The 15,300-nt window shown below is 40.3% G+C and overlaps 1 protein-coding gene across 1 annotated transcript; it reads left to right on the top strand.

The window, feature by feature from the left end:
• Positions 1 to 453: 453 nt before the first annotated feature.
• On the top strand, positions 454 to 6,708 carry dsc2l (desmocollin 2 like). Its single transcript, XM_026374637.2, has 16 exons — positions 454 to 781; positions 930 to 1,020; positions 1,127 to 1,335; positions 1,461 to 1,565; positions 1,873 to 2,028; positions 2,192 to 2,336; positions 2,431 to 2,585; positions 2,706 to 2,840; positions 2,950 to 3,135; positions 3,242 to 3,489; positions 3,652 to 3,794; positions 4,362 to 4,583; positions 4,769 to 4,990; positions 5,286 to 5,401; positions 5,544 to 5,855; positions 6,059 to 6,708. Exons 1-16 carry the CDS (start codon positions 743 to 745, stop codon positions 6,254 to 6,256), a joined length of 2,682 nt encoding a protein of 893 aa, XP_026230422.1. The 5' UTR covers positions 454 to 742; the 3' UTR covers positions 6,257 to 6,708.
• Positions 6,709 to 15,300: the final 8,592 nt, after the last annotated feature.

Genomic DNA, 15,300 nt, shown 5'->3' with positions numbered 1-15,300 from the left:
CTGTGGGAAAACGGAGCCTCCCCCACAAACCAGGCTCTATTCACAGCTCACATTCCTGTGGTGTTAAGAGAGGAGAGTTCTGTTCCTCCTCCTTGCAGAACGCTTCAGTGGAGCTGCAGAGGAGCGAGGAGGAGCATGCAGGGGTCAAGTCCTGCAGCCCCTGGAAAAAAAGGGTTTCTCAGATCAGATAAGCTCATGTTCACCTGCTCAGCTTGAGAAGACATTCAGGTTAACTTCCCTAAAGCACTGGGACTTTGTGTGCTTTTATATAATTGATGTCTCATAACTGTAACTCCTTCACGTGAAATTATAGGGTGTCTGGTTTTATGCCTGGCAACAATCGTAAAGTGATTACAGAATTGCTTTAGCTGGCAAAACCCTGAGACAACGTTTCCCCCTGCTGGAAGAAAACACAAGCATGCTTGCAAACTTTTTCGGAGTTGACGTGTTGAGCACAATAGGAACACCACCCCTGAGCACAGCACAGCCCGAAGGTGCCTGCGTCGGGGAGGTTCACTGGGTGTGGACGTCAAGGTGTGTCCGTTCACTGTGTCACAGCCAGCAGCGACGGAAGCGTCACACCAGAGTCTGTCTGCCTCCAGCGAGGACACAAAGCGCAGAAATACCAGAGCTGCTTCTTCTTCGGAGCCTTTAACACTCACTCGAATCCATCATCTGTCAGTAAAGGTTCCCTGTCGGAGTCCTGCGCTACGAGGACAAAGTCCATCGGAAGTTTTCAGAAATGGCGAATGTTTTAATTCTCAGCATCTGCCTGGTGTTGGTAAGCTCTTTGTTCATTATTTACAAATGTCAACTAACATCAGCACTACAGTGGTCAGTGTGTAATTATTTGTATTATACTACCATCAATATTTACACCCTCTTCAAATCAATGCGCTTTACGCGCAACTCACGACTTTCTGCTCCAGGTCCTGTCCCGAGTGGAGTCATGTTTCACCCCAAACTTTCTCGACGTGCATGTGCCTCAAACTATCCCGGCTGGGTACGAAATCGCAAAAGGTATTATTTAAGAGCTGTAATCCTGGTTTCTGTTTTTGTAGCCCACCACCCTGCTCCTCCTCCTTCTTCCAGCCGCTGACCCCTTTTTCCTTCTGTCGGTTTTCAGTTAAAGCTGCGGACTGTGACACCGACTCAACGCAGTTTATTTCGAAGGACCCGAGTTTTATGGTGAAACCCGATGGAGCTATAGTCGCTTTGACTTCTCTAGATATGGCTCCAGCAGGGCGGACATTTTCTGTGTTGGCTCAGGGCAACAGCGGCCCGGGGAGTGAGATGGAAGTTCACCTCATTTACAGTTCACTGCTGAGCAGAAAGGTACCAACACGACACAGCAGTTCCTAAAGCAGGCCTCTATTAAAGAATGAATTAAAACAACAATTAAAAAAAAAGTGTAGTGGACGTGTTCCCTAAACGTTTCTTGACCTGTTTGGATTTGACAGCAGACGGACCAGCGCGTCCTGAAGCGCACAAAAAGAAGGTGGAGTCCCCCACCCTTCAACATAATAGAGAATTTCGTGGGCCCTTACCCAAAAGAAATCGAAAAGGTAATTTATAAATCATTTATTATCATATGTAAGTTAACAGTATTTAAACTGAGCGACAGCTTTTATTCCACCATACAAATCACTTTCTTATTTCCCCAACTGATTCACACACATGTTAAGTACTTGACTTTCAGCTGGCAGTGATTAATTGCTTTAATATGTGCCTAAGGACATTATGGAGTCTTTAAAATCGATGTGTAAAAGTATTGAAGGTCACAGTTCACCATAATAGGTTTTTTATTTTTTAATAAGGGTAAATACTTTTGGTTGGTTGTGTCCTTAGGAAGTCATTTGGTTTGTTTTCCAGATTGTTTCTGACACTGAAGCCAAGTACAATGTGTACTACACCCTCAGCGGGCCCGGTGTAAATTTGCACCCAGTCGGACTGTTCAGTCTTAATCGTGAAACCGGGATGCTGACTGTGCACAGAGCAATTGATCGTGAAGAGTTCCCAAAGTTCACAGTGAGTATGAAGTTAGGGTGGCAAATAACATTTTAGAGATTAATTACTAATATCAGAAATATCATCACATTCCTAACTTTCATTATTTTGATTGTACACTTTCTTTGTGTCTGTGTGTGTGTGTGTATTATATTCTAAAACTGATTTTTTTTACTCTCCACAGCTACTGGCCCAAGTTTTTGACAAAGAAACGAATAAAGAGACGGACCAACCACTGGACGTGAAAATAGAGATAGATGACGTGAATGATAATGCTCCGCAGTTCAGTAGCCCACTGCTGTTTAATGTGCTCGAGCAAAGCAGCGTCGGTGAGGACACTGAAATATCCTCGCTGCACTGTGACATTTGACCTTTGCTGATGGGCCTAATAATGATCGAGGATTTGATTGTTTTAATCCACAGGGACGGTGGTGGGGGTGGTAAATGCTACAGATCGAGACAAGGAGGGCACCCTCCATTCCAAGATCCGTTATAGCCTGTTGACTGGATTGGACTTGTTTACCATCAACCCAGCGACAGGTGTCATCAGTACAGCAACTAACGCCCTGGACAGAGAGGTGCGCTCCACCACCACATTATTTAGAATTTGCACAGAAATGCAACATAAAAATGTTTTTATTTTATGACATTTTTGATGATATTTATCTTTTTCTTGTTCCATTTTGTCGTGCTTCTAGCTAAAAGACAAGCATTTTGTGACAGTTCAACTCAAAGATATGGATGGAGCCATTAATGGTTTAGTTACAACAGGAACAGCGACCATCACACTCGGCGATATCAACGACAACCCACCAACTTTCACAAAGTCATCTGTAAGTGGTTAGCAATTACACAGTGGAATAATGTCCTAAAACCTCCTGCCAGTAAATAAAAACGAACTTTTGTCTAATCTGAGTAATACTCTTTTTATTTCCAAATTAGTTTGCTGCCAGCGTCAAAGAAAATGACAAGGACGTCCTCATCCTTCGAATTCCCGTTGAAGACAAGGATCTAATAAACACACCAAACTGGAAATCCAAATTCCTCATCACTAAGGGAAATGAAAATGGAAATTTCAGGATTGACACTGACCCAAAAACAAACGAGGGCCTTCTGTATGTTGTGAAGGTGAGCGCGATTTCGTATTCATTTTTTTTAAGTTAGCATTACTAGTTAATATGACAAAGAACAGATAAACACACACATCACTGATGACAGACCTGTGTTTCTCCAGCCCCTAGATTATGAGAAGACAAAAACTTTAAATCTTGAGGTGATGGCACGAAATGAAGCCGACCTGACTGGCACCAAGGAGCCGTGGAAGTCTGTCCCCGTGACTGTCTCTGTCACTGATGTGGACGAAGGTCCAGAATTCACAGCGCCTACCGTGCGCTTCAACGTCAAAGAGAACACAGCAAACGGGACACTGATAGGGACTTACACTGCCCTAGATCCTGAGACCAAGAGCAGCAATGGCATCAAGTAAGCCATCTGAGTTTTATCAATTAGTTTTACAGAATATACAGATGGTATGGCTGACACTCACTCAAGTTGTCGCACTTCTCCTAAACACTAGAGGGCACACTTCGACTGGTGAATGTTACAGTAACACCAATGTTTTGGTTTTATTTTACTCTCTTGCAGGTACTACAAGACCACAGACCCAGCTGGATGGATCAGTGTCGACAAAAATTCTGGGGAGCTGAGAGTGGCAAACACAATCGACAGAGAGTCACCGTATGCCCCTAACGGGACTTACAACGTCATCATGAGGGCTGTAGATTCTAGTAAGTTGCTTGTAAATACGCCTTCTGTTCTTCCACACTTGTCCCTTATCAAACCTATCAGCACTTGCCTGATAAATTACAATTACAAACAGTCCTCAACACTTTTCTTCCTTTACATTTGTTTTACTCAAGTCAGTCTGTTATGTTAAGAAGGTATCCATCACACTGCCAACTAGGAAACTGTGGTTACAGAAAATGCTGTTCCTTCACGTTGTGTCAGACAAGTAGGAATTGTACGCTTGTCGTCTTCACGCCTTTTGGTGTTTGCGACTTTAGCCAAAGGTAATTAACAAGACGAACTCCACCCTCAGTACTATCTGTCTGAACAAACAGCCAGCTTCACCCTTGCTTTGTCTCACCTGAGAACACCTGTTAGCTGGATCAAATGTGACTAGTCATTTATAATGACTCACAGTTCTTGAATGATGGGCTCTTATCCCAGATGCATGTTTGAATTGGAAATTACCAGGTATTTGACTCATAAGTAATGTTAGAATGCAATCAGCAAGATCTGTCCTGTTTTTCCTCGGTACTGACATGTCTGCATTTGTCTTATTTTCTTTTTAGCATCAAAGACAGGCACAGGAACAGTCATTATTCAGGTGGAGGATGTCAACGACAACATGCCAGAAATCCCCACCAGTGAGCTGGTTGTGTGTGAGAAGGACGGAGTGCTTGGCTCTCTGGTGGTTGTGGCTCAAGACAAAGACCAGCCTCCATTTTCTTCCCCATTCACTTTCAGTTTGCCAAAAGACTATGATGGCAAATGGTCTGTGACAAGATTTAATGGTAGGTGCTTGTGTTTTTAAAACGACCGATCTATCTCTGTCTGATGGAGAAAATGTTTAACGAGACAGTTGCCATGTTTAGTCACAGCAGAATCTTACAGTAAAATACTAAAATAATACCCCCAGTAAAAGTACTTAAAGATAAAGATACTATCATAATTTACATTACATGTGTTTCCTCCACAGACACGTCAGCTACATTGAAGCAGACCAAAGAGCTTCCCACTGGGGTGTACAACGTTCCCATTGACGTTAGAGATCTGCAGGGCTTTGGTAAAATACAGACGGCCAAAGTACGACTCTGCCAGTGCAGTAATGGAGTCTGCCCCGCCAAGCAAACCTCTAAGTCATTAGGGCCACTGGCTTTACTGGCTATGCTGCTGCCTCTGGCACTCCTCCTACTGCTTTGTAAGTCTTCCACTGTTACACACTTGCCAGCAGAATCACGTAGGCCGCACAGTGTAGATAATAAAACAGAGATTTTGTAGTCATGCATGTGCATATATGCAGGGAGAGGGATAGAAATTTGAAGCTTCGTTTGTCATTGAATTATGCATTGTATATTGGAAACTGAGCAGTGATACGTGCGGTAGTATTCCACAGCGTGTGCTGCTGTCATACGTGTGATGCTTACCACACATGCTTATTACAAAATCACTCTCCTTGCGCACTTATTTCTGACAAACTCATTTTGTTCTCGCAGGTTTGCTCCTCATCTTTTTCTGTGCGACGAAGGGTGAGAAGTTAGAACTTGAAGATGCAGGCGACAGTGGAGGAATCCTGCTCAAATCAAACACTGAGGGCAAAGGGGAGGAAGTGGTAAGGGCATGCTAATGAAAACATGGCTTCAACTTACAATCTTCATAATTATTTAACTTATTTTGACTTCATTTATTTATCTGTGTGTCTTTTTTATACATCTATTGCTGCTTTATTGCTTTATTTTGGTTTTGTTTGACAGGATACTAGTCTCATAGCGCTTCCCGCATTGATGCAAACCGAGAAGGGCACAGGTACGCTGAATTCAGCATGGCCGGGGATCAAGAGCACAAGCACAATGGGAGCCTATGGCATGCAAGAGAGTGGGACGTATAAGTCCGGTGTCGACATGCACGAGGTCTTTTCTAGCCAGTATGACAACCAGTACGGGACTCAACAATATGGGGTTCAGTTTGGAGGTCAGCAAAGCTCCATGGGCTTAGACAGCAGATACCTTGCCGAGGACTCAGATTTCGTTCAAAACTGGCAGACAAATGGCCGCTACCTGCAGCAGGTAATGTTGTATAGTTAAATATATGTTAAGAGAATGCAATATATGTAGTACAAAACATGTCTAAGAGTAGATGTTGGCAGAAAGGGGCATAATTACATGTGTCAAGATGAATATTTATGTTATTTGTTGAGGTTGAAAAACTTTTGTTACCTGCAAGAGTTTAGTATTAACGCTCTTCCTCTCACCTCCACTTTGTTTTGCAGAAGTTAGGCTATTTCGTAAAAGAGTACGACGGGCGGTACTCCGATGACATCATTCACTCCTACGGGTTTGAGGGGAGGGGTTCTGTAGCTGGATCCGTGGGATGCTGCAGTGACTATGCTGACCAAGATAACCTCGACTTCCTGAACACACTCGGACCAAAGTTCAAATGCCTTGCAGATGTGATCTCAAAGAGATGAGTGATGAAGCTCCAAAATAATGGTGTTTACGTTTCACTGTACCGGATGTAGTTAGGCAGTTAGGAATTTCGAATTCTTCTTTGGTATTTCCCTGAACATGAATGAGAAAATGAACAAGCAGGTGGCGTCAGCGTGTGCATGTACTACTCAGCTATTGCTCTTGGTTGTTGTTGTTTTTTGTTTTTTTTTATTTGCTGCTTGTTGGTAAAAGTCTTTTGCACTGAAATCTAAGCAGATTCATTCAGTTGTACATATATATATATATATATATATAGATATAGATATTTTTACTGAGTATTAATAAGTTGTTTGAAGTCTTGGTTTAACTGGTTGATCTTGGTTGTTGTATTATAGTGAAGGCTGTGGGAATTTGTGTAGTGCTAGTAACAACTTTGGGTATTCTGGTCATTATTCCTAATCAGTGTTCATAATAAATCATACTGTTTTGCATATTTGTGGCCGTTTCACAATCATAAATTTTGTTTTTATATTTTTTTCTAAGGAAAATATATATATATAAAATAAGACAACAATACAAGTGCCTTTTTTAATACAACAAGATAAAATACATTTTTAAAATAAGTGCTTGCTGTGATTTGTCACTTTTAAATGAATGTTAATTGACTTGCAATGGGTACAGAGTGTGCACAAACATACCAGGACAGCTCCAGGCTGTCGTAGGGCGTAGTTTCAGTTCTGTGTCCTTGAGGTTATTGCAACAGTCTGACAATAATCATGTGAAAGTGAGCACAGGGGCGTGCATGGGAGGAGTGAGGTATTTGTCGCTCTGCCTGAAACAGTCTGAATACCTGACTGACCAGATAAGACAAAAGCTGAACCTGTAAACTGAAGGCCATGAACAATTTGTTGTGAACTGCAACAACTATATGTGCAAAAGGCCAAAGGCTTTGCTTACAGCTTAGACCATGTTACAGCATGTTTTTTTTTTTGTTTTGTTTTTTTTTTACAAGAAGAAATAAACATGAAGTTGTAAAATCCAAAAAGCTTTGGTGTGCCGTTTTAGTATGCAGTCCAAAAGAAAATAACCTTATTGTCTATTGTGTGCTCTATCTGTTAACTCTGGTGAATCATTCACTGGGTGTGGCACTGGGAACTTGCACAATATAAGAAGGCACGTTGTTACACCTATTGGCAAACTCCTCACCTCTTAGGTAATGCTGTATTAACTCCAGACTCCTGCAGATCCAGTTGTTACACTTGCCATTGGCATAATAATCCAACCTTCACCATGCCAACAGCCTATTTCCTGTTTCAAGTTTAGCTGTACAATAACTGTACTCTCTTTTTTTTTAAGTTGAAGTTAGAGAAAATATAGAAAGCTCTGCTTCAAGGCACCACAGACTGTAACATTTATCAAAGATAGGGCCATGTTTGATGATCTTTCGTCTAGGGTAGCCCAAAATCACACATTGTTTACAAATCTTCAGGTAAACAACTGGCCAACTTTTGTTAACAACATGCAACAGTGTGATCTGAGGCTGGAAGTACAAGGTCCATCTGTCATGCAATTGCAGTGAGGGGTATCAAAGATGACAGTAGAGAGCAGCAAAAAAAAAAAAAAAAAAAAAAAAGATCTTGGAAGGGAACTGGTCTCTTGCTATGATCAAGCACTGAAATCTTAAAAAAAATACAACAATATTATCAGCACAGGTTATATTAATACTCTCACAGTTATGTGAGGATGTGAATGAAATGTGAACATCAAGAGGTTTTGCTCAAAATCCCACTGGGGCCAATTAAAGGAATGTTGAAAAGGCACTTGATTCAAAATAAAGAAAATAAGCAATTAACCCAAATATCTAAGGAAGCCACTCATAATACAGACAACAACCCTAAAGAATTAGTCAAGTGACTTTTTAATTACTCTGTTCTGCAGAAATAGAACCTTTTGTGACAGCTCTGCATAGTGACATGGGAGTGAATCTTGCTCGAACAGCAAATAGCCTTTTAACACACATTCACGGGCACTTCCCACTCGGTGAGTGTGAAATGTATCATGTAAGGTCAAAGTGAGAAACAGGGAGGAACCAGTTTGACCTATGAGTTGTGATAAAGTCGCCTTATTTAGCGTCACTCTTTCACAACAACGACTTACAGTTCGTGCACATTTATATATATGTACGAACACATTTATGGTGAAAGAGAGACATTTCCATGAAGAGAAAGAATCTCAGCTGTTCTAACAGACGGTGTGTGCCACGGGAGCTGCATGACGAAAATACCTTAGCAGCAATTAAAACCACAACAAATGAGAATTTTTATATAATTTTTTTTAAGGATTATCAAGTGCATCCTCATGCAAAGCAATGGTGCTGATAAGCCACATAATTCAATAGACCATTTTGTGTCCACCCTTATCAGAGCTGCTTGAGCCATCACTTCCAGTCACTTCTGTAAAGATGCAATTAATTCTAAAGCAGTAGCGTGAAATTAATTTATTGCTTGTAATTAGTTTTCGGCATACTGTGAAAACAATCTCTCCAGATAGGGTGTTTTCACCCTCCACCAGAGAGTCTGAGGACACTTGGCTCCATCTGAGTTCAATACGGAGCGGTGCCTTGAGGTGCCAAGAATGTAGAGCACAGAAACTTCTTAACCCCCTGTTGACTCGACCTCAGGATTTAGAGTGTTATGTGGCATGTGCAAGATATTTTAGTTGCTACCAGTGCACATAGCAAAGTAGTTTTCTTATGATGTGTCTTAGGAAAGCACAAACCAGCTCATGTATATATGGAATATAGGCTGGTGTTACTGTATGCAACAAATCTACATGATAAAATTCATTATGTGTTGTTTCAAGCGATTCACAGTACGTACAGTATGATTAACTTCCACCTTCCACATGGACTGTTGTTCCAAATACCACTTGTTATTACTGCGCATGACACTAGGTGTCACTCTTACCTCTTGTGTGAGTTTAAACAGTGGCCGTGGAGATGACTGAGGGGGAATATTTTTAGAAGGTGACTGATTTCAGTGAAGACACTTCCTCTGTCTGTCACATGCAGAACCCAACACCTGAAAGCACTTCAATTAAGCCGTGAAGCCGCAACAGCAGCAGTTAAAGTGAAGTGATGTGACAAGCTGTGGCAGGGGCCTTATCATGTCTTGACGTGGCATATGCCAGACCGTACAGTTTTCACGTGCCCTTCGTCCCCTTCGCTGATATTTGCTGTCAGTTATCTAATAAGATCAGCCTTCTTATTGCACCTTTGTGCTCATTATGACTGAAGTGAGGCTTCAACTGACCACCACATTCCTGGGAGGCCCATGGAGTGGGTGGAACTGCCAAGAGTAATAATACTTTATTTGAAAGTCACATTTTTAATGGTCAGACTACTTACCCGGCTGGTAAAGATGATTAGATTTTTTTGCTTCACCACCATCGAATCACCATTCAAAGAAGCTTTTTGTCATACTCTAAAAAGTAGTTAACAACAATTTAAAATCAAATCCTAAACATTACATGAGATCAATTCTTACTAAATGTAGAATATAATCAAAGGAAGACTTCATTCATAATGTAATAGTACTATCATCATAATACCTACTCCAAAAGTACCTTAGAGCGTACCTTCCAACCTCTCATCCACTAACTATCCAACACCTTAAATCACTTGTTTCATTGTTCGTGAGTTGTGTAAGTATTGTGTTTCCTCCTTGAGTTGCCGTCTATATTATTCACTTAATTGAGATGTGCAGCTTACATATTAATTAGATAAATCTGTTTAGCAGTGGAAAGCCTTAGTGAGACATCTGGATCTTAATTAGTCAAAAGGATTGAAGTGATCAAGAGTCAAAAGGATGTGTGTGTATAAATTGTAAATTCATTCACTCACAGCTATTTACAGTAAAAGTCTTACATACTGGGTAAATATTCATCTTTTTTCCACTGTACCTCCCTGGGATTTATTTTATGAGATGAAGATGCTATTTTCATTTGATTAAGTGCTTTCTAAACATTTTGCGGCGAGGTTTTCCACATTGACATCTCATTATTGTCTCATAGCTCATACATATCATTATGTCTGCAAAAGGCTAATGAGTGGACTCACCCCCGCAAACACTGTCTAAATAAAAGTGTCATTATTCTCCCTGGATTTAAATAACAAGTCCATGTGGATATTGCTGAACAGAAGCCTGTTTTTTTTGTAGTAGCCAGTGCACACATGAGCGATGCGCATGATAAAAGAATTGGCAGGGCAGGAAAATGAGAAAATAAACGCAGTGGTAAATGGTTTTGAAATGACAAGAACTTTAATTTATTTTAGAGTTGACTTCTCCTAACAGTAAGTGGCAGCTACAGACAGACCAGTATGTAAGTTTGAGTCATCGTCAACGGTCCACCACGATAGCAGCCGTGGAGCCTCGGACCCATTGCTGCATTTAGTTAATGGTTGAGTTTGACCACTACTGAGGCCATTCATCTCTGTAGCCACACCTCTGAATGACATCAGAAGGCTCATATCTGCAATTTGATGGCTCTACTGGCCCGAAGTAGCCTACAATAAAGTACTAAACAGCAGCAGAAATAAAGAAACAAATGCAAAAATAAAGTATGCTTCCTGATCAATACTCTTCAACCCCTTTGGTTCATGTGGTGAAAGAAGGTCAAAGTTTATCCTGTTGATGTGAAGTTGAAATCACTTCTGCAATTACTGTGTGTTGAAGTAAAACACCCTTTAACAAATACAGCAATATATATATAAATAAATACATATATATAAAACAAAATAACTTCAAACAGAAAGACTGCAGACAATAGCTACGACTCCAGAGGGGTGTTGTTGGTGCCAAGAAAGCCTTCTGAGAAGAAAGGATGTATGCTACAAGAGTTGCTGTCTGACAAAGAGCCTCAGTTTGACGTTGGTAGTCAGAAGCGCCACATATTAGCACGGTGGCCCCATTACATTTAACTGACAGAAACGAGAAAAAAAAAAAAGGGGACCTGACAAAGTGTTTTTCCTCTGTAGTTATCATAATCAAAGTGAGCCCTCTTGCAAAATCTCACTGTCATGTTTCAGCAACTGCTAGAATTTAACAGCTGAACTGCGAGGATTTAACAGCTCAACATGCAAGGATCAGCGGAGTGCAAGTTGCCGGAGACAAGAAAGAGACAATTTTCACGTGGGTGTAGTTGATTTTGGGGACTGATGTTAGACATTAAGTCAGCGCAAAGACGGAGGCTTACTCGGCTCTCAGTGTCTAACCCCTGTAGTGAAGATCTATACGGCTGATCAGACCACCTTCTATGTGTGGGCTGCTGCTCTTGCCTCACTGCCAGTCTCTTGGCTGGGTGCAGAGAGACTTCAGCAGACTACAAAACAGTCTCGCGCAGGGGTTATGCCCTGATAACCACACAGTCTTAGTGTGGAGTTTAATTGGCCCGCTGCACATTTGACTTCAGGGAATGTTTTGACACCTACAGTGTCAAAACAAGATGAGCTAAAGGTTGAAGCTGTAGATACACAGCGTGCAACTGAGTCTCAGCCCCTTCAGTCCTTGGAGCTCAATGGCCATGAAAATAAAATGTGCATATAGATGAGATGAGAACTAGTAAGTTTTGAAGTTATGAGTAATCATCAAAAAACAAAACAAAAACAAGGATTGTTGAACTAAATGTTCTTAACTAAACTGTTTTAGGGAAACTGTGCCGTATTAATGTGGGCTTGTTGCATAATTTCTACATTTAACATAGCAAAGAATGAAATGTGTATCTGTCACAGGATCTGTGTTGGCAAATCCTATGAGTAAAAAAATGCACACGCTGCATGCAAAAGAAGACGCACGACAGTACAACTTCATTATCTTTGAATAAATGTATTCACAGTGGTAGCAAAAATCCAATAGTGCACAGCAGCAAATCTCTTACTAAGCCCTGTGACCACTTGCTTGTTTATTTATACCAAAGTCTGGAGAAGTTAAACCACACTTACACCGCTTACATGTCAGTCCCTTTCATGCTCTAAGACTTAGCTCAGAAGTCTTTTTTTTATATATATCCACCAACACTGATGCTAAGGGAATACAATTTATTGATTTCCTGTCAGGCTCGGATCAACATGATCCTATCAGGAGGCTCGGAACATAACAACGCTGTGGCCGGCGAGCAGAGCACAAATAGACCAGCAAATGATGATGTGTACTGCAGAAAACACAGCTGACCCCCGTATCTCATGCACCTGGCTCAGAGGAAGGAGCTTCGCACAAATCTGCTGCGCTCTGTTGACTTCACTTGGCTTCCATTCCCAGACAATTGGCAGCCAAGTGATAGATGTCAGTGAGGACCTGATTCAACTGAGTTAGTAAATCAGGTTATCAATACAAAAAAAAAAAAAAAAAGAGACACAGCAGCACACTGTACTTTTACGCATTGGTGTTTCATATTGAAAGGCAGCATGTGCCATCAAAATGTATTTGGATAAGATATGATGAATATACTATTTTAAATGAGGATCAATCCTAATTACCAAGCAAGAATTTAGATTATGCCTACTAACTGGCTAGATTTGTATTATTTTTGTGAAGATGCTAAAGATGCTAAGTGCTGAGGCGGCCACACTTGTTTGTTTATCTCATATTTTAGTTAGTGCTTTGAAAAGCTCAGATTTTTATATACAACTTATTTGTAACAACAAACAACTTTCATTAGTTATGGAAAAATCGTGGGCTTGTTTAGTATTGACAAATATCCCCCTGGCTCTGAATACAAATATTGACTTGCATGCAACCAGAACCACAATCTTTCCTATTGTTGCCCAGACCTCACCACAGACCGCTAGTCTTTTTGAGTCATGCGCTTTCCATCCCGCCCTCCGTGACCTCAGATGCTGTTAAAAAAAGGAAACCACGGAATGAAAAAGTTGCTTCTGAAACATAACCCCGATAGCGATTGCGTTACCACCACACCCAGGAAAACCCTTCACCAGTAAACAAGGAAGTAGAACATCAATTCTAAGAGACAGGTTTGATTGGTGAGGTGCTCTTAGGTGGATTTTGTATCTTGTCAGAGAAAACAAGACTGTTTCCCTGTTTCCAGCCTTTATGCTATATGCAGCTACAGAATATTGTGATATTTACCAGATAGATACCAGACTATACTCTTCTCATTTAACCAGGCAGATTTCCCAGAATGACAAACTATTTCCCAGCCAGTCAAAGTTAATCTTTTTTTCCTCCATCACAACGAATGCGAGGTCAACAGTGCTTTTTCGTTGTTGCTGTTTCTTTATCGTAACCGACTGCAGTGCTGTTGTCAGGCTGAACATGACTTCAGATGTTGCCCACCATCATAATGTGGCCATAATGTATCACCTTAAACACCTGCTCACAACACAGACCTTGTTCAGCAAAACCTTGACCTATTTGCTTTACAAGCAGAATCGCACGCTCCCCTGATGCCCCCGCACCTCTCCGCTGTATAGTGTATTCTGTCTGTGACAAACGTCATGCCACGTTGGCCCCTTTACGTGGGCCAAAGGTTCATTGTTTTTTTGTTTTTCTGCTCACTAAAACTACTTTTTTCTTCTCCTCTCATTGATTGCCACTCCAGCATCCCAGAAAACCCTCCATCTATCGTGAGTGGCAGATAAAGGAATGATGGAGGAAAAGAAATCGATCCAAGTACATTTGGCAGTCACTCCTTTCCTCTAACCTTTCATCCTCTCCACCAAGAGGTCAAATCAAAGCCTCATCTCAATGATTCCAACAATGTGGACTGAATTGTTTTTTTATGCTCAAGAGCGTGAAATGTGTTTCGGCTGCTTGTGGCCTTATTTTCAGATTATTAAAATATTGTAGATTATTAGCATTGTCACGTGTTTTTGCTATTTGTCTATACTGTAATGTCTCATTCAAATATTTCTATTGATAAAAGATTTTTTGCTCATTGATCGAGCCAAATCATAAGAATATGTCCTTTTGTAACTGATGTTGTTATCTAATTCATCGTGGTGAATGTCCTGACACATAATTAATTGCTCAAATTATTTCTGCACGCTTAAACATCTTCACACAATTGGATCTCTGCAGTAACTTATTAAATATGTGCATAGTGATGAACTGGTATTGACCAGAGAAGCCCCTCATGCATCCTGCAAATACAGGTCCCAAAGAATGATCAACACTTGGAGAGTTTGACCTTTGCAGGGTCACTGTCCAGCTTAAGGCAATAAATCCCTTTAAATTGAATGAATGTATTACCAGGCGTGTGTGATTAATTACTAACAGGGCTCACAGCAAATTGCTGCCACAGATGACAGTTTGTGTAATAACATTTCTTATCAGTGACCTCCATCACCTCCTTCATAACTTGCATAGATCACACAGCCCTGATTTAGATGTTCTTTTATGAAAGGCATTAATGGAGTCATTGTTGCTGCAGAATTCAACACGATTGGAATTGCTTTAGTGTGTATTAATCAATTTATCAAGTAGAAGGACACTGAAGCTTATGGGGGAGTCCTTAATGTCTTTGTAAATTATTATTATTATTATTATTATTATTATTATTATTATTATTATTATTATTATTATTATTATTATTATTATTATTATTATTATTATTATTATTATTATTATTGTTGTTGTTGTTGTTGTTGTTGTTATTACTACATGAACATCTCTACTGAAGCCATGGATGTGTGATGTTGTTTTATATTTTCCCATCCAGCCCCAACCTCTGTGGTTTAGCTTTTTATATAAGAATATTTCCATGTTCCCATTCCATGTCCCTTGCTAATCAATCACAAGGTCATTTTTGAACATGTTCTTTTCAGCATAAGTGAAACACACATCAATCAAACACATTAACAAAAAAATTTAATCTAGTGGTAAAAGTTTCATTTAGATGGTTTAAAATATATATAAACTCAAGACCTCTCTTGATCACATTTTGGTTAACAAACGACAAACAGTTTATTAAACATAGACATTAGTGAAAGATATCATTTAATTATGTGAATTAAGACAGCTCAAGGGTAATATTGGTGAAAAATTATATGTAATATGTATTCCCAAGTGTG

Source organism: Anabas testudineus, chromosome 17, assembly GCF_900324465.2.
Source record: "Anabas testudineus chromosome 17, fAnaTes1.2, whole genome shotgun sequence".
Lineage (NCBI taxonomy): Eukaryota > Metazoa > Chordata > Actinopteri > Anabantiformes > Anabantidae > Anabas > Anabas testudineus.
This window is presented reverse-complemented; position numbering and strand designations above follow the sequence as displayed.